Source organism: Scyliorhinus canicula, chromosome 2, assembly GCF_902713615.1.
Source record: "Scyliorhinus canicula chromosome 2, sScyCan1.1, whole genome shotgun sequence".
NCBI classification, from domain to species: Eukaryota; Metazoa; Chordata; class Chondrichthyes; order Carcharhiniformes; family Scyliorhinidae; genus Scyliorhinus; species Scyliorhinus canicula.
Genome location: NC_052147.1, coordinates 5401638 through 5429514, shown reverse-complemented (window position 1 = coordinate 5429514; position 27877 = coordinate 5401638). Strand labels below are relative to the sequence as shown.

The 27877-nt window shown below is 48.7% G+C and overlaps 1 protein-coding gene across 2 annotated transcripts in view; it reads right to left on the bottom strand.

Moving 5' to 3' along the window:
• jag2b (jagged canonical Notch ligand 2b) overlaps nt 1-27877 on the bottom strand; it is a 212022-nt gene that overhangs the window by 34817 nt on the left and 149328 nt on the right. The window contains exons 6-12 of one of the 2 annotated variants that reach the window (XM_038822133.1): nt 22633-22763; nt 19870-19989; nt 14145-14258; nt 10008-10121; nt 7879-7992; nt 6917-6963; nt 5638-5814 (exon numbers count right to left, since the gene is read on the bottom strand). In XM_038822133.1, the coding sequence (XP_038678061.1) occupies nt 5638-5814; nt 6917-6963; nt 7879-7992; nt 10008-10121; nt 14145-14258; nt 19870-19989; nt 22633-22763 (817 nt within the window). The remainder of the gene's footprint in view (nt 1-5637; nt 5815-6916; nt 6964-7878; nt 7993-10007; nt 10122-14144; nt 14259-19869; nt 19990-22632; nt 22764-27877) is intronic. The other variant, XM_038822142.1, reaches the window with a different exon arrangement.

The window sequence follows — 27877 nt, the reverse complement described above, 5'->3', positions numbered from 1 at the left end:
AAAAATCAACAAGAATTGTTAAAAGCACAGCTAATTAAATTGTTTGGAGGTAGAGCGGATGAGGTGAAGGTGAGGCTGGGGACGGAAGCAAGAAATCTGTACTCTTCTAATCCTACCAGAATCCTGATTGAGTAGATTGATTCTCACCAGCTGTTCGAGATGAGTTTATAGAAAGAGAGAAAAACCCTTGAAATCCTTACTGATAAGTGGGATAATCATAAGCAAGATGATTCACCACAGCAAGTCTAATTGGTATACTTAGAGACACTCAAAGCTGGTTGTATCAATAAACTGTTTTTGATTAAACAAATTGGCCTATCTTCAAGTCAGAAAACAATGGAGATAGGAAAAATATCTGGAGCAGCATCATCCTGTTAGGAGCAGGCAGAGAACGATACAATACACGCGAAGACCATTCAGACCAGTGAAGACCATTGAAAGTGATTCAATTGGTCACTTTTTGCACCATAGACTTACAATTATTTCCCACCTCCCTTTTTAGTACTTCACAGAACCACAAGAGGCGGCTATTCTTGGCCCAGCTTGTGTACACCAGCTCTCCGAATGCACAGGTCCCTTAGTGCCATTCTCCCACCTTCGCCCCATAGCCCTGAACACTGCACACTCTCCCTGGTCAGATAACAGTCTGTTTCCCTCATGAACTATTCGATTGAACCTGTCTCCGCCACAAACAGAGGCAGCGCATTCCAAACCCTAACCACGCACTGTGTGAAAAAGTTCTCTCTCGCATCTCTTTTGCTTCTTTTACCAATTACTTTAAATCAGTACCCTTTCGTTCTCAATCCTTTCACAACTGGGAATGGTTTCTCCCCGTCTACTCTGTCCTGATCCCTCATGGTTTGAATACCTCTATCAAATCTCCTTTTTGTCTCAAGGAAGGCAGTCTTAACTTCTCCGATCATAATTGAAATTCCTCATCCCTGGAACCATTCTGGCAAATCGTTTCTGAACTCTCTTCCATGCTTTCACACCTAAAGTGCACTGCCCAGAACCGGACGCAATGCTCCAGCTGAGGCAGGACTTGTGTCTTACACGAGTTTAACAGAACGTGCTAGCACTTGTTCTCTACACCCCTGTTAATAAAGCTGCGGAGAAGGTATGCTTTACTAACCATGTGCTCAACCTGCCCTGCCACCTTCACTGACTCGTATTCGTATTCACCCTGGTCCCTCTGCTCCTGCACCAGCTTTATAATTATCCCCTTTATTTTACATCTTCTCTCCATGTTCTTCCTGTCAGAATGATTCACTTCATATTTCTCTGCATTGACGTTAATTTGCCACCTGTCCGCCCATTCCACCAACTTGTCTACCACATGCTTTACAAAAGTTGCACACAATCCTCCTGGTAATTCTCAATGCTTGTAAAGCTTCGTATCATCTGCAAAATTTGAAACCACGCCCTATACTGCAAATTTGAAACCACGTCTTATACACCAAGGTCAGATCATCACCTCACAGTAAAAGCGAGGGTCCGAATACTGATCCCTGGGGAATTTCAACTCCAAACCTTCCTCCAGTACCCATCAACCTCCACTTCCTTTCCCCTCGCTCAGCCAATTGTTTATCCAATTTCTCTTTTTGAAAGTTAAGATTGAATCTGCCTCAACCACCTAGTCACGCAGTGCACTGACTTGCTATGCAGAAACATTCCTCTTCACCTCACCTTATTACGACAATTGTCTTAAAATTGGTGACTTACGGTTGCTAAACTCCTGCTGGTAAAAACAACACAAGTGGGATAGCCATCAGATTCTCCGCCAATCCCCAAAGCAGGGGGCAGCAGAAAGCTCCCGGGGTGGGGCGGGGGTGAAAGAGAGTGGCAGAGTCTTGAATGGACGGATTCGTCGCAATCAATTCAAAGGGCGTATTTCATCAGCACAGAGGGCAAGGTGGAGATTAATCACCCCTCTGCCCTGCTCCAACTTTTAATTCCCATTAGGCTGCAAGAGGAGACCAGGACTGGCCTTATAGACATACAAAAGAATTAACTGACATTGATCTGCCTTTAAGCATCTTCAGTGAGGCCATTTACGCACAGCCCTGGTGGATTCAAGCCAAATGAGCTTTTAAAATTATGCTCAGGCCCAGAGAGATGAGTCAAACCACCAACCTACATACTGCAGTATGACATCACATTCAAACCACCTTCCCACAAGTGGACCAAGCTCCCGAATCAAGACACCCGCTGTCCGACCCGCCTCACTCATACCACAACCACCTTGGGAGCACGATATTACACTAAGGTCACTTGGAACACTTCAGTCAATGACAAAGGCTGCAGCTCTGCTGACAGAACCACAACCTCCAAAAGAGTGGATCTTTTATACACAAGAGATGTGTCCACTTGTACAGAAAGCTAAAACGAGGGGCCAGCAATACAAAATAGTCACAAATAAAGACAAATATTTTTTTAACCAGGGAGCAGTGAGGATGTGGAGCTCACTACCTACCACAGGGAGTGGTTGAGACAAATGGCACAGATGCAGTTAAGGGCAAATTAAGTTGTGCATAAGGGAGAAAGGAATAAAAAGATATACTGATAGGGTTGGATGAAGCAAGATGGGGGGGGGGGGGGGGGGGGGGGGGAGGCATCTCGGGCATAAATACATGGGTTAATGTGATATGCTGTGGTCGGTGGTAGGATCACAGAATTTTAAATGTAACATTTAGAATTTTGCCCATCGTGCTTGTGCCAGGAGTTTTTCCCACTTACCCCACCCTTCTTGCCCTGCGCTTGTTTTCTTTTCCAGATAAGACGTCTGCTTTCCTTTGAAAAGCCGATGTGATTCTGCTGCATCCAACATTTCTGGACAGACACGGGGTGGGGGTCACGGTGGCGCAGTGGTTAGCACTGCTGCCCCATGGCACCGAGTACCCTGGTTCAATCCCAGCCCCAGGTCACTGTCCGTGTGGAGTTTGCACATTCTGCAGGGATCTCACCAAACCCCCCCCCCCCCCCCCCCCCCCCCCCCAACCCCCAAAAGATGTGCAGGGTAGGTGGATTGGCCACACTAAATTGCCCCTTAATTGGAAAAAAAAAGAATTGGCTACTTCAAATTTAAAAAGAAAATTCTGGGCAGGCATGCCACTTCCTCATAATCCACTCCATCTATCTACTAATAATCACGTGCAGGTTTAATTTACCGCACACTGGTGCCTCGTTTCTCTTGCCAATTATCTCAAGTGTATCCTCTCTCATTACAGACTCACCAAGCAGAGAAACAGCTTTTCTCTCCAGGTTTACTTTAAAAGTCTGAAATCAGTTCGAGTTCCATTTCACCAATCGTCAAATGAAAAGTGCCTCCCATTTCTCCTCCTAACCATAGTCTCTTCAGGGAAACTCTTACACTCTTCTCTTTGGCCTTGAAAATCGCTGGCTTTTAAAGCAGACCAAGCAGGCCAGCAGCACGGTTCGATTCCCGTACCAGCCTCCCCGGACAGGTGCCGGAATGTGGCGACTAGGGGCTTTTCACAGTAACTTCATTGAAGCCTACTCGTGACAATAAGCGATTTTCATTTCATTTCATTTTCAAATCAGCCTTGTTCTGAACGGGTTACATTTTTTTTTTTTTAAATTTAGATTAGCCAATTATTTTTTCCAATTAAGGGGCAATTTAGCGTGGCCAATCCACCTACTCTGCACATCTTTGGGTTGTGGGGGCGAAACCCACGCAGACACGGGGAGAATATGCAAACTCCACACGGACAGTGACCCAGAGCCGGGATCGAACCTGGGACCTGAGCGCCGTGAGGCGGTTGTGCTAACCACTAGGCCACCATGCTGCCCTGAACGGGTTACATTTAACCACTGTACTATGCCCACTTATCCAGTCCAAAGACCAGAAACATCTTTGGACACATATGCAGTTACTCTAAAAAAGAAACCAAACTATTTGACTAAGAACTGAAACTCTGAAGGCAAGATGGGTTCCAATACACCAAAGTGACAATTGGTTTACAGAGTTGCAAATAAAACGTGATTGTTAAAACAATTGAAGTAACTAGGTGTGGACTGTCTCAGATCTCGCATATCAGAGAGCCACATTCATTTCCTTCTCTTACAAGCTTCCCTTCCCCTATGGAATAGCTGGCACTTTTAAGGGTCAGGGAAGGGCGGTATGAATTTCTGGTAATCATCAGACAGGACACGATGTCAATTCCCGTCACTGATCTGATACACCCCAATATTTTAAAAAAGCTTCCAGCACAACTTTCCCTTTCCTCCCAGCCCTACTTATCGGGACTGAACAGATGACAGGAGACTTCAGCTTCAGTTTGCAATCACCATTAGCCTGGTAAGCTCACTGTGATAATCACACATTGCAACAGAGAGAAGTGCTCCTCGTGTCTATAGATTGTAAATAAAAGTGGGGCAGCACGGTGGTGCAGTGGTTAGCACTGCTGCCTCACGGCGCCGAGGACCCGGATTCAATCCTGGCCTCGGGTCATTGTCCGTGTGGAGTTTGCACATTCTCCCCGTGTCTGCATGGGTCTCACCCCCACAACCCAAAGATGTGCAGATTAGGTGGATTGGCCAGGCTAAATTATAATAATAATCTTTATTATTGTCACAAGTAGGCTTACATTAATACCGCAATGAAGTTACTGTGAAAAGCCACTTGCCTCTTAATTGGGAAAAAAAAATAATTGGGTACTCTAAATTTATTTTTTAAAAAGGAAATAAAAGTGACTTACATATCAGATTACAATCGGGGAGGGGGTGATTGGATCGAGGGGTCATATAAAAAAAATAGCTGTGAAATATTCACACAATTGAAATGCCCCATTTGAATAATCGAGTCACAGCATGTAAAAACTCTGCTGTACTCTGCCCACCCAGAATGTGGTCTCACTTCATTTCAATATATTTTGGTTACACATGGCTCCAGGACCAAACTTCTGGCAGGTGGGAATCAATTAAAATTCTTTAAACCGCCGGTTTTCTCCCCTCCAGTCCTGAAGGTGACTCAATGACGATACAGTTACTTCCCACTCTGCATCACGTTCCAGCTGGACACATCCTCAGCCAATGACCACACACCTGCGCTTTCCACTTCGAGGTTGGATCAGGCAGGCAGGATAGGTCGTTATTGGATAGCTCCAAGTACAGGAGGAGCCCTCGCCAATTTATTGAACCTCGTGCAGGTATGGGTCGTTCCAAGGCCAATGTGGCGTCGCCTTCCATTTAAAAATTTTTTTTAAAATAAATTTAAAGTACAAAATTAATTTTTTACAATTAAGGGGCAATTTAGCGTGGCCAATCCACCTACCCTGCACATCTTTGGGTTTTGCGGGTGAAACCCACGCAGACACAGGGAGAATGTGCAAATTCCACATGAACAGTGACCCAGAGCCGGGATCGAACCTGGGACCTCAGCGCCGTGAGGCAGCAGGACTAACCACTGCGCCACCGTGCTGCCCGGCATCGCCTTCCATTTGTTCCCACCCCCACTGAGGCCGGCTAACCCAGCAGAGAGCTCGGTCCAACAAAGTGGGAAGCACGGCACAAGGACAGGTTCAAAATCCGGGCGGTAATTTTAAATTGACTCATTGGAAAACGGGAGCAAACCCAACACACACTGTACACCAGCTGTCGCGAACATGTGGAGCGTACCTCGCAGAAGGTTCCTGAATAACCCCGTATGCAGTGACAGTGAAAGCCACCGAGCAGGTCCTGACACTGTCCTCCGTTCAGGCAAGGTTTGCTTGCACATTCGTTCATTTTGAATTCGCAGTTTCTGCCAACAACTCCACGTGGGCAGAGGCACTGGTACCCTTGTACATCATCGTGCTGAAATGTTTAAACATAAAGATGTTATAGAGACAGCAAAAAAATCCTCTTCAGTCCTTTGCAGAGGCACGGATAGGTGCCGGCAGGAAGCACCTTGGGGAAAAAACGGGGGCGGAAATGTTAGACACAAACAGACAGCAAAACAGAGCCACAGTCGGGGACATGACTGAGAGGCAGGGAGAAAAAGTCAGAATGAGACACTGGCCGGAATTCTCCGGCCATTGGGATTCCACCGTCCAGCTGGCAGAGCAGCCCCCCCCCCCCCCCCCCCCCAACAAGCGGGCTTCCCAGTTGTGTGGGGTGGCTTCAATTGCCGGGCAGAGGGAAGAGAGAATCCCGCCCCCAGCGGACAGTGCACCATAGAGAGAAACACGGGAGAATCCGGCCCATTCAGTGCACTTTCAGAGGGTCGGTGCAGACTCGATGGGCCAAACTGCCTCCCTCCTGCACTGTAGGAATTCTATGGATCTATTCGATGAACTCTAGAACAGGAAAGGAAGGAACCCCACTGGACCCATGAATTTTTTTTCTCCTCTGGTGTCAGACATGCCAAGCACTGCAGAGAGTAGCGCCTGGAGAATTCTCTATTTGTTGATGTTCTGGCACGTTTTTCCGAATAGAGGGCACTCCTCAGGAAAACTCCGGTTAGGGGAAACTCTTTTTTTTTATAGATACATTGAAGGGGATCCCAAAGAGGGTGCCATGTTTGTAGGGGGTTCGAGAACACTGCACTACAGAGGACACACAACTATCCACTGAAGCAAAGGCCAGGCAACTTGCAGCATTTACCAGCAAAACTTCAAATGTAAGACACATCTTAACCAGTTTGCTGCAGGTACAGAAACAGGCTCTTTTACAGGAGGCTCCAATTTAATCTTCAAATTACTCTTCACAAGACAGTCACAGTACCAAAGTGGACACTAAAATGGAGGCGTAACCCAAAGGCTAGCCGTGAGCTTAACCAAAATTGCCTTGAAGAATATGCTGATGGCAGAGATGAATTTAGGGCGAAGGAGGCTTGCATCCAGCATTAACACTGACATAAAGCTGTTTCGATACCGCACATTCTTTGTAATTCTATTTAAAACATTCCTTTTCATACCTTGCACATTGCTCCATTCTGGCACTGTCCATGGCAGCCACGGACATCTGAAGAGGCAACAAGTCCACAATTACATGAGGCATTACATAAAGGACACTATATAATGTAGTCTGCTTCGCTGTTTGAACTTGCCCTTCTCATTTCCCAATGTTTATGTATAAAAACTGAACACATGCAGAAAAACACATGCAGGTCCACACAAATCCTCTGCAGGTGAATTCCCTCCAGTGAAAGGAGGGGCTTATTTCACTGCGAGAGGGGCTTTCACCATTCTTTCCCTGCTGCTATAATCCAGAGACAAATCCCCCTTTTCAGAGCACCGAGATACACGGGGCCGTCCAGGGGCGCAACGTCCATACAGGCGCTCCACACGTGCGCAGGTAGACAGAGCGTGTCGGCAGATCATCGGGCAGTGTCACACCCAAGCCCAATCCTTTCCTTCGACATCCATCCTTTCCAACAAAGGGTCACTGAACAGTGATCGGGAACAGAATTTCCAGCTGATTTCTCTCCTGGTCCCCAGCAGACATAGACCAATACCTCTGAAAACTGTTCTCTCCACCTGCTAGTAAGGCAAGGATAGGCGGTGTATGGGAGCAGCACCACCTCTACAAGCAATAGAACCATCTGACTTGAACCCAACATTGAGCTAAAGATACTGGAACACCCTACTTAAAGCCTTGTAGGAGCGCCATAGGCATTCAAGAAGGTTTCAAGGGCAATTAGGAATGAGTATTAAATGCTATCTTTGCCAGTGACCCCCACTGGGTGAGAATCAAGGGCCTTGCTAAACTGTACCACTTCATGAGTGTCCCAGCAGTGGGGGTGGGAGCAGATATAAACATGTGCTGACTCCCAGCATCATCTTTGCTTTGTGAAAAACACAGTCGATGGTTAGCGCAACACATCAAAACTGTAGACGCGTATTTTCATGTACATGAATATATAAAGTGAATACTGACGGATGTCACAGTTCTGTCCAGACCATCCCAGGAGGCAGTCACAGTAATATCCACCAATCAAGTTTCTGCAAGAATAAGCATTAACGCAAGGCTCCATCTCACATTCATTAGCATCTGTGAAAGGACATGGAAGAGAGAGAGAGAAAGAAAGAAAGAGAGAGAGAAAGAGAGAGAAAGAGGAGAGTCAGCAACTGCAGCTTAAAAAGCAAACAAGCAGATTAGCTGCAAAAAGACCCAAACATTTAATCACCAAGAACCCATTTCATCTCGTCGCATTATTTAAAATGAATACCGGCAGAGATCATCACTGAAATCTAAGCTGGGTTGAGCATATTTTGACAGGCTTGTTTAATCACGTGATAATTTTTCCTCTCGAACAGCACCCATGCTTTACTCTGTCCATCGGTGTGAGCTCAGAGAGTCCTGCAGCTCAGAACCGCCGCATCCCCACTATCGGTGTGAGCTCAGAGAGTCCTGCAGCTCAGCACCTCTGCATCCCCACCATCGGTGTGAGCTCAGAGAGTCCTGCAGCTCAGCACCTCTGCATCCCCACCATCGGTGTGAGCTCAGAGAGTCCTGCAGCTCAGCACCTCTGCGTCCCCACCATCGGTGTGAGCTCAGAGAGTCCTGCAGCTCAGCACCTCTGCGTCCCCACCATCGGTGTGAGCTCAGATAGTCCTGCAGCTCAGCACCTCTGCGTCCCCACCATCGGTGTGAGCTCAGAGAGTCCTGCAGCTCAGCACCTCCGCATCCCCACCATCGGTGTGAGCTCAGAGAGTCCTGCAGCTTAGCACCTCCGCGTCCCCACCATCGGTGTGAGCTCAGAGAGTCCTGCAGCTCAGCACCTCCGCGTCCCCATCAGTGGGCTGAGACCTCAGTAATCATAGCACACAGCAGAGGGGTGTAAGGTTTCATAGCTCTTTGCTCAAACCTTGTTATCTCTAGAACAAAGGAACATGACAAGGCCTTTCAACCTGTCACATCATTCAATTAGATTGGAGATCTAATTACGGGCAGCACAGTGGGTAGCACTGCTGCTTTACAGCTCCAGGGGCCCCAGGTTTGATTCCCGGCTTGGGTCGTTGTCTGTGCGGAGTCTGCACGTTCTCCCCGTGTGTGCGTGGGTTTCTTCCGGGTGCTCCGGTTTCCTCTCACAGTCCAAAGATGTGCAGGTTAGGCGGATTGGCCATGCTATGCTAAATTGCCCTGAGTGTCCAAAAAAGGTGAGGTGGGGTTATGGTGTGGGAATAGGGTGGAGGTGTGGGCTTAGGTAGGGTGCTCTTTCCACAGGCCAAATGGCCTCCTCCTCTTTGAGAGACCTGCATCTTAACTTCAACTAACTACTAACTAATGTCAACAGCGTTCCGAAGGAAGAGTGCTCCAGATTGTGAAGCAAGTGCCTCCTGACATAACTCCTGATCAATGTAGTTTGAGCCAATATTTCAGAGCTTCAGCAATTAGCCATTGGGTGATACTAGGAGAAAGGGATTGAGGTGGTGATGGGAGGAGAACAGCTGCCAATTGCAAAAAGAATCCCGAAAAATCTTCATAATAAAAAAATCACCCAAAAGATGTGATTAGGCCGAGATGAGCTAATTAATGTAGGAGCAAAGGTTTCTCCTGCAATGATATCTGCCAGATTCCCACCCAAAGAAAACACTTCAAATTTATTACAGGGTCAGGTGCCTGCCAATGATGTTAATGCATTTTCCTGGTCACCACAGCAGATCATATATTGTGTTTCCCTATACAGCAATCATCACAATTTTAAAAAACAGGAAACAGAAGTTAGTGAATTTGAGATTTCAGGAAAGAAATTCGCAGCACCACCACCAAACAAGGCACCAGACTGAAGCAATGTCAACCCTACTCAAGGCCAAGCCACCACAGCTCCAGGAACCCAACCCTGCGCACACCCCCAGGCTTCTTTCAAGAGCTGAAATCGTCATGCAGAAAATGATCCCACAGGCCATTCAGCCCCTCAAACCTATCTGCCCATTCAGTTAGAATAGGGCTGGCTTCTGCTTCAACTCCTGCCTGTTAAAGAATATCATCTGTAGCCGGGAGCCTTGCCAGAGTTATCGACAACCAGTTTGTGTTTGAGCAGAAGCTCATGTGTAGCTCCTTACCCAGCTGGCAAGTCTTCCCGATCCACTGCTGTGGGCAGATGCACACGAATCCATTAACGTGATCAATACAAGTCCCACTATGTGCACAAGGGCTGGACTCGCATTCATTTATGTCTGTAGAGACAGAGAGAGAGAGCCAAGATCAATAATGTGGAAACTCAAATAATTACTGCTCAGAGATTATAAAGCATTAGTTACAGATTTCTACAAATCTTTGAATGTTGTTCAATCTCTACACTACAAGTGGCCCAACACCAAAATGAACACCAATATTACAATCCCAGACCAGACCCCAACAGTTGCTAGGATGCCGGACAGAAACCCCAATATTTTATTTAATTTGTAAGACGGTGAGAAAAGGACACTTCGCTCCAGGAATGATCCCACGCACAAACAGGGATATGGTATACATACATTTTTTAAGCTTTATTACTAATTTAGGAGTAAATAACTTTAACATACAAGAAAATAACTTAACAATAAAATGCTCAACAATAAAATGAAACACTAAATCCTAACTGTTATCTTTTATCTCCACTCAAGCAAAACCCAAGCAAAATCCATTTTAAATACAGTTAGCGGACCCAGGAATAATTGCTTTATTGAGATGTCTTGGGTAAACTACTTTGAGAGAGAGATCCTTCAGGAACCAGCTTACAGATTCTTGCCTGTGTCAAAGCTACCGTTTAACTTCTCAGCATTTGGCAAAAGGTTGCTCATCTATTCTCATCCCGTGTCTAAACTGCTTTTTTCCAGAAACAGCTGACTGCTTCAGTCCCGGTTCCTCCCATTCACTACGTCTTACTAAGGCCAAACACAATGTCTCTAATTATCTACTCCCCAGGGAGCCTTTATGTAAACAAAATCCCATTAGCCCTTACTTTTACAATGCCTTAATTATCCCTTTTGTGGGCCACCAAGCCCGGCTGTCTTTCAAACCAGGATTTTTAAAAACAGGACTGCAGCAGTCACATGCAGACCCTAACCCGGGCTTTTAACCCTTACTGCGCCAAATTCACACAATACCATATATCGGAAATTCTTACATTCATCACAAACAGAAAAGATCACATGGAGTAAGTTTCCATGAGAACTGAGATGTTAAACTGAGGCCTTGTTATCCTTCATCGCCATGGTGTTATCTGAAGAGAAAACAGTGTGTGGGGGCCAATATTTCTCCCTTGAAAACAAATTGAATCACCATTTTTTGGGGGGGATCTTGCTGTACGAAAAGCGGTTGCCATTATGTGCCTAATTAACAATCTGCTGCAGTTAAACGTGATCAACAGCAAGCACGGAACTTTGGGACATTTAAGTGACACGATAAAGAACTAGATAGTTCTTGTTTTCAAAAAATGTGTTCATTCACAGGGAGTGAGCGTCGCTCACTAGGTCAGCAATTCATTGCCCATTCCCAATTGCCCTTGAGAAGATGGTGGTGAGCCGCCTTCCTGAGACAGCAATCCTGGTGGTGTAGGTACACACGTAGTGCTGTTAGGGGAGTTCTGGGTTTTTAACCCAGCAACAATGAGAGACAGCGATACATTTCCAAGTCAGAATGGTATGGCTTGGTGGGGAACTTGCACGCAAGGGCGTATTTTCTTGTTATGAACGGCAGTTCTTCTGATCTGTAGGTCATTCAACAATAGAAGGGAGTAGAACAAAACCTGCCTGCTTTCCAAGGCAATGCACCCCATCTTGTCTCACTATCTTGGGTGGTCTTGAGTCTTGTGTCCAAAAGTCAAGAGGGCAGACTTGGGTCAGCCAGATTGATGGAAGCTCCTTCTCAATGAACAAGGTAGAAGCCTGCCATTGGGCATTACGGTTAAAGTCACCACAGACATCACCTCAAAATGTCCATGTGATGAATGGCAGTGCTTCGACAGGAACCCCCTGGGCAGTGCAACCCATCCAACTGTGCAACTCCTAATAGATGGAGCACGGAATTTACCCATTCTTGCCACAATATAAAGCTTCCAAAAAGAAACTCATTACAAAACAATATGCAAAAGCTAGCTTTCTGTCTTCTTTTCCTCTTCCACTCCCTGCCAAGTGCTCCCTCCACCCATAATTAACCAGAATCTGAATATACTCTGTTCACCATTTTCCCGAGAGTGTAAGCACTGTCCAGTAGGGTAAAGAGACTTACAACAAATACTTTTTTTCAAATTTAGAGTAGCCAATTCGTTTTTTCTAATTAAGGAGCAATTTAGCGTGGACAATCCACCTACCTGAACATTTTGGATTGTGGGGGCGAAACCCACGCAAACACAGGGAGAATGTGTGAACTCCACACGGACAGTGACCCAGAGCCGGGATCGAACCTGAGACCTCGACACCGTGAGGCAGCAGTGCCAACCCACTGCGCCACTGTGTTGCCCTTGACATCCAACAAATACTGACAGCTCATTAACAGACTGTGTAAGCGAGAAAGAATGATTAACCTCAAGCCTAAGGATACCACCTTTACAGCCAGTGGGACAAGATGATTGTTGGGTTACGTGGGTTTAAGTAGGGTGATCATTGCTCGGCACAACATCGAGGGCCGAAGGGCCTGTTCTGTGCTGTACTGTTCTATGTTCTATGTTCTATGACTCTCGAAGATCTGCCTAAATTTCTTTAAATGACATACACAGAAATACATAAGCTACAAGATGCACTGCAGGAACTCACCAAGGTTCCTTAGGCAGTCCCTTCACTGTCGCTGGGGCAAAATCCTGGAACTCTCTCCCTAACAGCACAGTGGGTGTACCTAACCTCAAGCACAGCAGCGGTTCAAGGCGGCAGCTCACCACCACCTTCTGAAGGGCAATTAGGGATGGACAATAAATGCTGGCCTAACCAGCGACGCCCACAATTAATTTAAAAAACATCATCATCCTGGGTCAATTCTTCCTTGATCCTCGAACCTCTATTCCCATTCATCCACACTTTTGTAACTGCACCTCTTCAAAGCACGGAAGCAGAATGCACAAAATGGAATGTTTGTCTTGAACTTTGCTCGCTTGGTAGTTGCCAGCCCCCTCCACATTCAGTGCAGCTGTGGGGTGGTGCTAACTGCCTGCAGTTGTCCAATCAGCATTATCAGGAGTTGGCAACCCCTTACTATTACCCAGTATGTGTACTCTGTTGACCTGTAATGAGTACGCCCTAGAGTTGGCACTGTTCAGAGGAAGCCCCATGCACCAGCAGGCATAGTATCAGGTGCAAATCGCCATTACGAGGTCAATGGCACTCTCCAATTGCGAGAAATCTCTCAGATAATTCCCCTTCCTTGCAAACGCAAGCCTTAGACAAGAGTACTGATGGGGAGGTTCTCTCCAAAGGAGATGATTATGGAATAAATGTTTTTTTACTTTCTGTGAATAATGATGGATGACAAGATTACCTCAGGTATCCTGAACATGTATAGCCATTATTCTCATTTCTGTTTATTGGGGAAAATCAAGAAAAAATTATCGGAAAATGCGGATTGATGCTAGTAGCTGCACAAACTAATTTATTACTTAATGTGGAAATGCCAGCATTGGACTGGGGTGGGCAGAGTAAGAAGTCTTACGACACCAGGTTAAAGTCAACGGGTTTGGTTCGAATCACTAGCTTTCGGAGCGCAGCTCCTTCCTCAGGTGAAGTCATTTATTACAGCTATCACAGATTCAAATTCTGGTCTTGAATAACCTTTATAGGTAGTGGTATTGCCAAGCCCCTAAAGTCTCGAATTCCCTCCCTAAACCTTCTCGCTGTCCTCCTTCAAGATGTTCCTTAAAATCTCTCTCTGGCCAAGCTTTCTGGTTATCTGCCCTAATATCACACGTGGCTCAGTGTTAAATTTTGCTTTATAACACCCTTGAACATTTTTTTAAAATTTAGAGTACCCAATTCATTTTTTCCAATTAAGGGGCAATTTAGCGTGGTCAATCCACCTACCCTGCACATCCTTGGGTTGTGGGAGCGAAACCCACGCAAACACAGGGAGAATGTGCCAATCCACACAGCAGTGACCCAGAGCCGGGATCGAACCTGGGACCTCGGCACCGTGAGGCAGCAATGCTAAGCACTGCGCCACCATGCTGCCCTTCCTTTGAACATTTTAATACAAAGTCACTGTTTAAATATATGTTACGTGTGGTGACTTACTAATTGTACAGATTGTCCCATTCCAACCCGAAGGACAGTGACACTGGAATCCGGTTTCGACCTCGCTGCAGGTTCCTCCATTTGCACACGGGTTGGATACACAGGCATGCTCAGCTGGAAACAAAGGACACGAAGCGTAGATGAGATCCAAACGATAGGCTTTAATGCACAAGATGTGTGCCCGACAGCAGACGTACAGAAGAAAGACCGACTGCAGGGAAGCACGGGTTCTTATATCCCGCCTTGTAGGCGGAGCTACCTACCTCTCAGCCAATTGGCTGAGAGGCACATGACTTCCTCAGCAAATTGGCTGAGAGGCACATGACTTACCCGGGCCAATAGGCAGCGAGTCCTCTGCACCAATAGCAGCTCACTTCCAATGTACCGTAATACCCCTAGTCGTACTACCACATTCACCCCTTGTTGCAAAAGGGGGGGGGCGCGGACATGAGGGGGGGGCGTGTCCCGTGAATACGTGAGACTGGTAGTATGACTAGAGATGTTTAGGTCGTACCGTTGCATCGATGGCTGCCCACTGACCCGCAACTTATGTGCAAAAAGAAAATAGCAACTCTATACAGTATATAAAATTGGGGGGGGGGAATGGTGAACAGGCAAGGAACAAAAACAAAAAAAAACACAAGAGTCCATCCACAGGCAGAAGTCCACAAGTAGGTCACATCAATTCAGTCGAATGGGCGCCTTCGATGTCTTGCTTGACCTGCGCAGCAGTGCCGGCGACGTCGGAGCGGTGGTCGTTCGTGACTCCGGGAGCGATGATCCTGTTCCTGTGTCCGTACCGCTGGTTGGAGCTAGTGGGGACCAGGCCGGGGGAGGGGATTCTTGTCCGCTGGGCCATGGGGGCGTCGGTGGGGCGCTGGTGCTGAGGGGTGTGGCCAAGATCCGGCGGGTGCCAGGTCCCGAAGGGAGACCGTGTGTCTTGTCGGCCGTCGGGATACTCCACATACGCATATTGCGGATTTGCATGGAGTAGCTGGACTCTTTCGACCAACGGGTCCGACTTGTGCACCCGCACGTGCTTCCGGAGCAGAATGGGCCCGAGGGGGAACTAGCCAGGTCGGGAGCGGGGTCCCTGAGGAAGACTTCCTGGGAAAAACAAGAAGGCGTTCGTGAAGCGTTTGGTTAGTGGCGGTACAGAGAAGTGACCGGATTGAATGGAGGGCGTCTGTGAGGACCTCTTGCCAGCGGGAGACTGGGAGATTTCTGGACCGTAGGGCCAGCAGGACGGTCTTCCAGACCGTACCGTTCTCCCTCTCCACCTGTCCCTTACCCCGGGGGTTGTAACTGGTTGTCCTGCTGGAGGCGATGCCCCTGCTGAGCAGGAATTGACGCAGCTCGTCACTCATAAATGAGGACCCCCCGATCGCTATGAATGTATGCGGGGTAACCGAACAGGGAGAAGATGGTGTGTAGGGCTTTAATAATGGTGGTCGTGGTCATGTCGGGGCAGGAGATGGCGAAAGGGAAACGGGAGTACTCGTCAATCACGTTGAGGAAGTACGTGTTGCGGTTGTTGGAGGGGAGGAGACCTTTGAAGTCCATGCTGAAACGTTCAAAGGGGCGGGAAGCCTTTATCAGATGCGCTTGTTCAGGGCGGTAGAAGTGCGACTTGCACTCCGCGCAGATGTGGCATTCCCTGGTCACTGTCCTGACCTCCTCGATGGAGTAGGGTAGGTTGGGGGTCTTTATGAAATGGAAAAAGCGGGTGACCCCCGGCTGACAGAGGTCCGCGTGGAGGGTTCGGAGGTGGTCCACTTGTGCGTTGGCACAGGTGCCGCGGGACAGGGCATCGGGAGGCTCGTTTAGCTTCCCAGGACGATACAAGATGTTGTGGTTGTACGTGGACAACTCGATCCTCCACCGCAAGATCTTATCGTTCTTTATCTTGCCCCTCTGTGCATTATCAAACATGAAAGCCACTGACCGTTGGTCTGTGAGGAGGGTAAACCTCCTGCTGCCCAGATAGTGCCTCCAATGTCGCACAGCTTCGACTATGGCCTGTGCTTCCTTTTCGACCGAGGAATGGCGGATTTCGGAAGCGTGGAAGGTACGGGAGAAGGCGGCCGCGGGTCTGCCAGCTTGATTGAGGGTGGCCGCCAGAGCAACATCAGACGCCTCGCTCTCGACTTGAAAGGGGAGGAACTTGTTGATAGCACGCATCGTGGCTTTTTTTGCAATGTCTGCTTTGATGCGGCTAAAGGCCTGGCGGGCCTCCATCGACAGGGGAAACGTGGTGGACTGGATGAGTGGGCGGGCTTCGTCGGTGTAATTGGGGACCCACTGGGCATAATATGAAAAGAAGCCCAGACAGCGCTTGAGGGCTTTGAGAGAGTGGGGGAGGGGGAGCTCCATCGGGGGCGCATGCGTTCGGAGTCGGGGCCTATCACTCCATTAAGCATTACGTAGCCGAGGATGGCTAGACAGTCGGTGCTAAACACGCACTTATCCTTATTGTAGGTCAGGTTAAGGGGTTTTGCGGTACGGAGGAATTTGCGGAGGTTGGTGTCGTGGTCCTGCTGGTCGTGGCCGCAGATGGTGACATTATCGAGATACGGGAAGGTTGCCCGTAAACTGTGTTGGTTGACCATTCGGTCCATCTCACTTTGTGACACTGAAAGGAACCCTTAAAAAGTGGTAGAGGTCAGCACGGTGGCACAGTGATTAGCATTGCTGCCTACGGCGCTGAGGACCCGGGTTCGAATCCTGGCCCTGGGTCACTGTCCGTGTGGAGTTTGCATATTCTCCCCGTGTCTGCGTGGGTTTCGCCCCACAATTTAAAAAAAAAGTGCAATCTAGGTGGATTGGCCATGCTAAATTGCCCCTTAATTGGAAAAATAATTGGGTACTCTAAATTTTTTTTTAAAGTGGTAGAGTCGCCCATCCGCTTTGAACGCAGTGTACTTTCGGTCACTCGCACGGATGGGGAGCTGGTGGTAGGCAGACTTAAGATCCACCGTGGAAAAGACCTTGTACTACTGTTCACCAGGTCGGAGATACGTGGGAGAGGGTACGCATCCACCTGCGTAAATCTGTTGATGGTCTGACTGTAGTCTATGACCATCCGATTTTTCTCCCCGGTCTTTACCACCAGCACTTGTGCTCGCCAGGGGTTGTTGCTGGCCTCGATAACCCCTTCCTTCAGAAGCCTTTGGACTTCGGACCTGATGAAGGTCCATTCCTGGGCACTGTACCGTCTGCTCCTGGTGGCGACGGGTTTGCAATCCGGGGTGAGGTTTGCAAACAGCGACGGGGGATCGACCTTGAGGGACGCGAGGCTGCAGACAGTAAGGGCCGCCGAATTTGAACGTTAAGCTCTGGAGGTTGCACTGGAAATCTAACCCCAGGAGTGCTGCCGCGCAGAGGTGGGGAAGGACGAAGAGCTTATAGTTTTTTAACTCCCTCCCCTGGATCGTGAGGTCCGCTATGCAGCACCCTGTGATCTGGACCGAGTGTGAACCGGAGGCCAGAGCGATTCTTTGTTTCACCGGGTAAACGGGAAGTGCGCAGCGTCTTACCGTGGCGGGGTGGACGAAACTCTGTGCTCCTGGAGTCTAGCAGGCAGCTCGTCTCATGGCCGTTGAGAAGGATCTTCGTGGTCGCCGTGGACAGCGTGCGGGGCCATGACTGATCCAATGTTACTGAGGCGAGTCGTGGCAGGAACTCTGAGTCGTCGTCCGGCAGCGAGTGGTCACTTGCGGGGTCCTCGGTGTCGTTCCAAGATGGCGGCGCCCGTCGGCCGCACGTGGCGTCGGGAGCCCAAAATGGTGGTGCCCGGGGATCACTCGTGGCGGTGGGGGTAGCGAGGTCTGCGAGCTGCACGGGGCCCCTGAGGAGCGAGGGGGGGGGGGGGAAACCGCGGTCGCTGCTCGGGACTGCAGCGACCGCCTTGGACTGGCAAACGGCCGCAAAATGGCCCTTCTTGCCGCAGCCTTTACAGTGCTTGGCCTGGCCGCAAAAGTAGCAGCGGGGCCCCGTGGGTTTATCGGGGTGCCCTGCGGCGCAGGCCTGAGGGGGATCAGAGTCTGCGGAGGTGTGGGGGGGGGGGGGGGTCGCGTTCCATGCTGCCCAGGGGGCCGCCGCGCGGTCGGGAGCGTCCGCGCGGGCGTTGCGATTAGCGACATCTAGAGAGGAGGCGAGGGCCTGTGTCTTCGGCGAGACAAAGTTTCTTTCTCTAAGAGTCTCTGGGGGATCTGGGAAGATTGCATACCCACAATGAAAGCATCTCTGATTAAAAGTTCGGTGTGCTCGGCCGCAGTAACTTGTGGTCAGGCGCAGTTTCTCCCCAGAACAAGGAGGGTCTGGTAGAATTCGTCTAAAGACTCACCGGGGAATTGCTGTCTCGTGGCCAGTAAGTGCCGAGCGTAGACCTGGTTCACCGGCCGGATGAAATGTCCCTCAAGCAAGTCCATGGTCGCGTCGTAGTCTGTCGTGTCCTCTATGAGCGTGTACACGACGGTGCCAACACACGAGTGGAGGATATGCAGTTTTTGTTCCCTCGTCGGCGGTTTTTCGGCTGTGCTCAAGTAACTATTGAAACATGCCAGCCAGTGTTTAAATGCTGCTGTTGCATTTGCTGCTTGCGGGCACTCCGGCTTGATACGAAGCTCCATCCTTTAAAAACTTGTGCATTAAATTGATGCACAATCAATGGACACGAAACATAGATGAGATCCAAACGATAGGCTTTAATGCACAAGATGTGTGCCCGACGTACAGAAGAAAGGCCGACTGCCGGGAAGCACGGGTTCTTATATCCCGCCTTGTAGGTGGAGCTACCTACCAATCGGCTGAGGCGCACATGACTTCCTCAGCCAATCGGCTGAGAGGCACATGACTTACCCGGGCCAATGGGCAGTGAGTCCTCTGCACCAATAGCAGCTCACTTCCAAGGTACCGTAATACCCTTAGTCATACTACCACAAAAGGTCAGAGGGGAGTTGGAATGAAACTCAAACATGGATAAAGAACTCTCTCCCGCCCACGTCTGGACAAACTCAGGAGCAACAGAGGCCATTTTTCCTAAATTCTGATTGATGCGACCAACTCGGTGAAATTCATATTATAATAGGCACGGCCACCACCATGGAAATCCGGGGCCCAAGACTAATTACAGAGGAGACGATGCAAGTTCTGAATCGGAGTCTGCATTTTTAACATGAAAATTACAGTAAAGGATGGAGGCCATTGGTTCATCGCGCTGGTGCTAGTTCAAGACCCATTTCCTCTGTCCAACATCTCCTCCTGCAGCTCAGTGTCACATTTTGCTTTATAATGCTTCTGCAAAGTACCAAGGGGATTTTGTTAAGGATGCTTTATGTTCTCATTATGTTTGCACGGGGTGTGTTTCAAATTCCCCGAATGTCCCACGATCTGGTTGGGAATGGGAAGAGGAGGAGGAAAAAAAAAAAGAGGGGAGCAGGAGAAGAGAAAAAACAGTCAGACGCCTTGCTCGCCTTTGCTGGATAATGTGGAGACAGCAGGATCTAACTTGGTGAAAAAGTGTTTCTCCCTCTCAGCCCCATCTCCCTTGCCCCAAAAATAGCTGCCGGTCAGTCTGCCAATATACTACCGCCTTGCTCACACACACACACAAAACAGCTGCAGCACTGACAGTGCCAATAGAACCTTGGATAAATCACACCCGCTATACTAAGCTTCACTGCACGTGGGAGTAGAGGCGGCTCTGTAGCAATGACACACTTACCCACGTCACAGGCCTTGCCGGAATACCCTTCGGGACAGACGCACTGGTATTCGTCAGGCTCAGTGTTCATACAGGTCCCTCCATTCATACAGGGATGGTGCGTCCCACAGTAATTCAAATCTTCAGGAATAAAAAGGAATTGTTTCGGGTTAAAGGGTCGGACACAAAAAGCCACATGTACACATCGAGATACCAGGGGCTCAATCTAACGGAAAAGTTTCTAAGGGTCACTTACATAGAACAGTACAGCACAGAACAGGCCCTTCGGCCCTCGATGTTGTGCCGAGCAATGATCACCCTACTTAAACCCACGTAACCCGTATACCCGTAACCCAACAATCCCCCCATTAACCTTACACTACGGGCAATTTAGCATGGCCAATCCACCTAACCCGCACATCTTTGGACTGTGGGAGGAAACCGGAGCACCCGGAGGAAACCCACGCACCCACGGGGAGGACGTGCAGACTCCACACAGACAGTGACCCAGCCGGGAATCGAACCTGGGACCCTGGAGCTGTGAAGCATTGATGCTAACCACCATGCTACCGTGAGGCCCCGTGAGGCCACGTCACCACTTGTGACGGGTTTTGCTGGGAGCTTCCCGTCGGCTCTGTCAGGAAGTTCCTGACTGCTATCTAACCACACTTTGTCACTTTTTTGGGCCCTGGGGTCACTGGTTTAGCCCACACAATTATTTTCATCACTGGGGAGCTGGACTCACTGGCCAGACGGGCTCCTCAGAGAACGGTCCGCCATTTTGAAAGGGTGCCCCCGATCTCCAAGTGAGCCCCCACCCATGGGCAATGCCACCCCCCCCATGAGGACATCTCACTATGGGATCACTGAGTGCCCCCCTCTCCCCCCCCCCCCCCCCCCCCCCCCCCCCCCGCTTTATAGGTCTTCCCACCTTCCCACACCTTTCTGTACCCACTCCCTCCAGGACCCCCCACGAGCTCCTTCATACCTGCCCTGCACACCCCTGCCTTCATACCCCATCCTCCATCCTCCTTTAATGGGCATGCCCCCCTTTCCGGCCCTAACCCTTGGCAGTGCCAACCTGGCACCTGGGAAACCTGCACTGCTGGTAACTTGGAGGTGCCATCGGAGCATTTTGCCAAGGGGAGGGCCCAGAGGCAACTCTGCAATATCTCTGGCTACCCAGGGGCCTCCGAAGGCGAGGAGCCCCCCTCCTCCGAAGGCCAGGAGCCCCCCCCCCCCCACCCACCCCCCCCACCCAAGGTGCCATTCCGCCTGCTCCACATTTGTGTGTATCAGTACTCAATGGTGCCCAGTTGGGGACTCCCTGGGAGGCCATTAGATGCCAGGTGAGTTTGCTTCAGTGGGTTTGAAACTTACTTCAGCACACTTGGCTTGGTCTCGCCCATTGTGGGATTCTGGTCATGCCTCTTCTCGGGACTTGAGGCGTAGTGGCTGCCAGGGAGCCTGCAAGAAGTCTCACCTGGCATCTACCAGCCACATCGTGCTCCTGGTCGTGCACGACTTGGTTGGTAGATCGCGCCGCAGATATCCAACGGAGTGTGAAAAAGTGGCAACTTGATATTTATCCAGTGCAACCTGGGCTCACGAATCACCCATCAGCCAGTCACATAGTGCAATCTTCACATGGATATTAAATAGTTTCCCTTTTAAACAGTCTTTTGGCAAAATAAACCCCATTCTGAAAAGGTTGGAGTTATTATTACAGCAGCCAACATATCAGTCTGGCAGATCAGCCCCACTAGAAGTTGGTAATGTGTAGGTTCAAACATTGTCAAGATTCTTCGGGGGTGCAAGCAGGTGACCTCTGTTCAAAAAAATCACAAGCTGAAGGTAGTAGACACGGACTTGTGTAGACACGGACTTGCACACAAGCGATATTTGCGTAGAGATGGATGTGTGTCAGGCAGAGTGCCCAGAGACCGTGAAGCAGTTAAATGTTGCCAAATTCAAGGAGCCAGGTAGACTTCTGACAAAAAAAGGGGTTTGAGGGACTGCTCACATGAAGCCGACAAAGGGTCCCATGGTACTTTGAGTCCTTGCCAGTACTACATATTGCACACCATCATCACGCCAGCATCTTTTCAAAGATAGGAAAAGGATCAACACTGGAATTTCACGGAGTTACAGTGGCGGGTGGGCGGTGGAACTTCCACCATGTCTAACGGCAAAAACGCAGATTCCACTCATCGAACCGGACTTACACCTGGAAACCTCCCTGGGTTGCAGAACTCTGGAGAGAAACACTGGCAAGCAGAGGCTGCTGACTGGAGGCAAGAGCAACATGGGGTGGTGTGCTGAAAATACCTGGCACCGCGAAGGAAACAGGCCATTCAGCTTAGCTGGTCCATGCCAGTGTTCATGTTCCACTTGAGCCTCCTCTCACTTTACTTCACCTTCTATTCCTCCTCCACCACCCCCCCCCCCCCCCCCCCCCCCCCCCCCCCCCCATTCGCCCCCCCATGTATTGATTCAGCTTCCCCGTATATGCATCCATGCCATTTGCCTCAACGTCGCCTTTTGGTAGGGAATTCCACATTCTGACCATGCTCTGGGTAAAGAGGTTTCTCCTGAATCCCCTACTAAATTTATTGGTAACTTCACTTGTATTTATGAACATTTTGTATCAGGCATCGCCGCAATGGATAGTGGTCTGATGGGCATATTCGACAATTTAATCAGCATTTGAAACAAACCCCCTCTATCTCTCTCCATACCGCATCCGCAGAGCTGCCCATGTGAAGGTGCTCGGGACAGACATACCTTTGTTGCAGAGCAGGCCCCCCCAGTTGGTTTCGCAGTTGCACTGCCACGGCTCCATGCAGGTCCCATGGATGCATCCTGGGTATGGGATGCAGTCGTCACAGAACTGTCCTTGCCAGCCATAGAGACAGCTGAAAAGATGGAGATAAAATAAGCTTAGTTGCTTTGCATAGGCCGAAAAGTCAAGACACAAAGTAGTTTCGAGATGCTGCAGTCACATTATTGACTTAACATTAAATATCGAGTGTAGCTTAGTGCTGACACTCAAACCTCAGAGATAAGGTCATGAATCCAAGTCCCTATCCAAGCTGACTCCCCTCTCCCAGTGTTGTATTGAGGGAATGTTGCACTTTCAGCTGAGACATCAAAAAGGCAGGTAGACAATAATAATAATAATATTTTTATTGTCACAAGTAGGCTTACATTAACACTGCAATGAAGTTGCCGTGAAAAGCCCCTAGTCGCCACACTCCGGCACCTGCTCAGGTACACAGGGAGAATTCAGAATTGAACCCACGCTGCCGGCCTTGTTTTGCATTACAAACCAGCTATCTAGCCCACTGAGCTTCAAGATTCAGGAGGGTTGGTCGTCAGCCCAAGACGTTAATTCTGTTTCACGCTCCACAGATGCTGCCTGACCTACTGAGTATATGCAACATCCATAGCATTTTGCTTTTGTGACAGAAAGATATTCCTCTCTTAAAGGCCCCCCCCCCCCAAAAAAAAAGTTCTGGAGTGACGTTAACTGGGAGAAGCCATCATACAGTTCACAGGAATCAGTTTAAATTCCATCAAAAACTGAGAGAATTTGAATGAATCTCCTTTCAAAAATGGAAATGAAGAGGCCAAATTATCAAAACGAAATCCCCATGAGGTTCACAAAAGTCCTTCAGGGACGAACGGCTGCTGTTCCTATCCAATCTGAGTCTAAATGGGACCCCAGTCATGCTCTACCTGTTCTGATTATCGACTGGCTCAGTTAAGGTGCAATTCTTTGAATTCAAGTGTTGTAGCTCACACGAGACCCACAGGGATGGACCAAACATCTGGAACCTGAAGAGTATTGTGTGAATAGTTGTTCATTAATAAAATTGAGTTTCTTTACGGCTCTCGTTGTGGACTCCTCTGTGGCCATGAAATCAAGAAAGCCACGGGTCTGAGACCGGCCTGGAATGTGACAATAGGTATGCCATCCCTCTGGAGCAATGGGAATGTTTCCATTTTCCCAATTTCTCCTCCCATCAAAATTAACAGCTGGTGCTTGACTACTACCCCACGGTGATGCCAACTCTAATCGTGCATCCAAATACTCCTTCATTTGCCAACCCAGACAGTAATTAACAAGAAGCTATTTAATTTTGTGGGGCAGCATAACATAGCTTGCTCCTTGTCCAATCTATACCATGGTTGGATAGAGCATGGGAAGGGGATGGGATATCGGCCTTGATTTCAGGTCTTAAGAGCATGGGCTGAAACTACAAATTGGGCAGCAGGGTGGCGCAGTGGTTAGCATTGCTGCCTCACGACGCCAAGGTCCCAGGTTCGATCCCGGCTCTGGGTCACTGTCCGTGTGGAGTTTGCACATTCTCCCCGTGTTTGCGTGAGTTTTGCCCCCACAATCCAAAGATGTGCAGGGTAGGTGGATTGGCCATGCTAAATTGTCCCCTAATTGGAAATAAATGAATTGGGTACTCTAAATTTTAAAAAAAGGAAACTGCAAATTAAAAAGATAACTTTCTTTAACGTTTGTATGACTTCTGGCTGTTCTAAAATGCTTCACAGCCAATGAGATATTTTTGAAGTGTACAGTGAGAAGTCTTACAACACCAGGTTAAAGTCCAACAGGTTTGTTTCAAATCACTAGCTTTCGGCGTACAGCTCCTTCCTCAGGTGAAGGAGGAGATAGGTTCCAGAAACATATATATAATAGGCAAAGTCAAAAATGCAAGATACTTTGAATGCGAGTCTATGCAGGTAATTAAGTCTTTACAGGTCCAGATGGATCAGGTTAAAGAGGTGTTAATTGTCTCCAGCCAGGACAGGATTTCGCAAGCCCAGGCCAGACGGTGGGGGGGTGAATGTAATGCGACAGGAATCCAAGGTCCCGGTTGAGGCCGTACTCATGTGAGCGGAAAGTGTAGTCATAGAACCATAGAATCTACAGCACGGAGTCAGACCCTTCGTCCCAAACTGGTCCATGCCAACCAAAAAGCTCATCAAAACTAACCACATTTGCCTGCATTTGGCCCATCTTCCTCTACACCTTTCCTGTCCACGTAGCTGATCAAATGCCCTTTAAATGTTGTCAACATCCCTGCCTCATCCACTTCCTCCGGCAGCTCATTCCACATAAGTAAAAAAAGTTGCTCCTCAGGTTCCCAGTAATTCTGTCCCCTCTTAATTTAAACCTATGCCCTCTTGTTCTCGATTCCCCAACCCTGGGAAAAAGACCGAGTGCATCCACCCTATCCATGCCTCTCATGATCTTATTCACCTCTATAAGATCACCCCTCAGTCTCCAGAGAAAATAGACCCAGCCTGTCCAAGCTCTGCCTATAACTCAGTCCCCCGAGTCCTGGCAACATCCTTGTAAATCTCTTCTGCGCTCTCTCCAGTTTAATAACATCTTTCCTACAGCAAGGGGACCAAAACTGAACACAATACTCCAGGTGCAGCCTCACTAACATCCTGTACAACTGCAACTTAACTTCCCAACTTCTATACTCAACGTCCTGACTGGTGAAGGCCAGCATGCCAAAAGCCTCCTTCACTGCCCTATCTACCTGGGACTCCACCTTTAGAGAACTGTGCACCTGAACTCCAAGGTCCCTCTGTTCCATGATGCTCCCTAAGGTCCTGCCATTCACTGTGAAAGCCCTACCTTAATTTGACTTTCCAAAATACAGCACCTCACACTTATCTGTATTGAACTGCATTTGCCATTTCTCGGCCCACTTCCCCAGCTGATCAAGATCCTGCTGCAATTTTTGATCTCCTTCCTCATTGTCTACAATACCACCTATTTTAGGGTCATCTACAAACTTACTGAGAAGTCACTCTTGTAATATTCAGAACATGGCAGCCCATTGGTGCACTGCAAGTTCCCACAAACAGCAAAATGATAATGGTCAGATTATCTGTTTTAGATGTTTGATAGATGAACATCGACTCACTTTGACAATATCCTGGGATTTAAAATTTTTTTAGAGTACCCAATTATTTTGTTTCCCTCCAATTAAGGGACAATTTAGTGTGGCCAATCCACCTACCCTGCACATCTTTGGGTTGTGGGGGTGAGACCCACGCAGACACGGGGAGAATGTGCAAACTCCACACGGACAGTGACCCAGAGACGGGATTCAAACCCAGGTCCTCAGCGCCGTAGGCTGCAGTGCTAACTACTGTGCCACATCCCGCCCCGATCCTGGGATCATTTAAGTCCCCTTGAGGGGGCAGACAGGATCTCTTGCTGAACACCTCCCTCTGACTTGCAGACAAGTGAACCAGTGCCAAAAAAAGCCAGCAAAAAGAGCCAATGAGCCAAGTTAACACAGCGTCAGTAAAGAGAGCCAGTGTAAAGTTAATACAGACTAATAAATACATTTCAATATTTACTGATGTAAAAGGAGAATATCGTGGATGCTGAAAATCTGAAAGAGAGAGAAAATGCTGGAAATGCTCTGGCAGCAGAGTCAACATTATAGGTCAAGGACCTTTGTTCAGAACAGTTTTCAAGGAGAGAGTCAGGTTGAACTGGTGACATAAACTCAGTCTTTCTCTTCACTGATGTTGCCAGTTTTTCCTGCACCTTCTGCTTTTATTCTCTGAAGGGTCCTTGACCTGAAACGTTAATTCTTTCTCCCTCCACAGATGCTGCTCGACAGGCTGAGTATTTCCACACTTTCTGTTACTATTTGCATAATGTTGATTACCTTCATTTATAGCAACCTTCTTGTCTAGGCTTGATGCAAACAGTGTATGTAGCACACAGCAAATATGCACATTCCTATTACACTATGTTCCAGAAATTTCTGTTATCTACTTACCCGAATGCTGAGCAGCTAGCTCTGAAAGTCAGGAACCAAAGTAACCGTGGCTTGAAGAGAAAAGGCAACCTCGATCCCTACGGCAATTCCACGGACTAAAGTCAGCCATTAACCGCCACTGGAGATTTGGTCCTTTCCCCCTTCTCCCAGTCACTGCGCCACCCCACTCTTAATAATGCAATTGATAAAGTTGTGTCCTGCAGAACTTTGAGTGATTTGTTTGGTGTGTGTGTGTGTGTGTGTGTGTGTGTGTGGGCAATGGCCGTATAATTTATTTACTTCATACTTCGAAGCTTTCTGCCAGTGGCGTGACGAAGCAAGATGTCTCCACCCCCACCCCGAACTATGGCCTCCAACGACTGGTGGGCTCCGGTTCCCAAGGGCTATGCTTCAGCTGGAACCCGAATCTGCAATAACTCCTGTCAGGGAGACAATGACTTGTGTCGCCGCGAGGCAACCAAAAATAACTTTCCTCAGAATAACGGCGTGACAGCTGTGATTTTAATCATTGGCAGCGACAGAAATATCCGCTTGCTGGCCGACAACAATAAATGAAGTAACCTTTCACCAGATAGCTCCCTGCTTCTGCCACTGACAAGCCAATTTTTAAACTGGAAGAACTCTGTTGTTTGGATGTTTTTCATTACTGGCAGCGCACGGGATGAGATGGCACCGGAGGAGGCTATTTGGTCCATCATGCTCGTGCTAGCTCTGTAAAAGGATGATCCAATGTGTCCCATTCTCCTCTTTCCTCTTAAAAGTAGACATCCAGGGGCAGCACGGTGGCACAGTGGTTAGCATAGATGCCTACGGCGCTGAGGTCCCAGATTCGATCCCGGCTCTGGGTCACTGTCCACGTGGAGTTTGCACATTCTCCCCGTGTCTGCGTGGGTTTCGCCCCAACAACCCAAAAATGTGCAGAGTAGGTGGATTAGCCACGCTAAATTGCCCCTTAATTGGAAAAAATAATTGGCTAATCTAAATTTATAAAAAAAAAAGCAGACATCCAGGGGCAGCACGGTGGCACAGTGGTTAGCATTGCTGCCTACGGTGCTGAGGACCCGGGTTTGAATCCTGGCCCTGGGTCACTGTCCGTGTGGAGTTTGCACGTTCTCCCCGTGTCTGCGTGGGTTTCACCCCCACAACCCAAAGATGTGCAGGGCAGGTGGATTGGCCACACTAAATTGCCCCTTAATTGG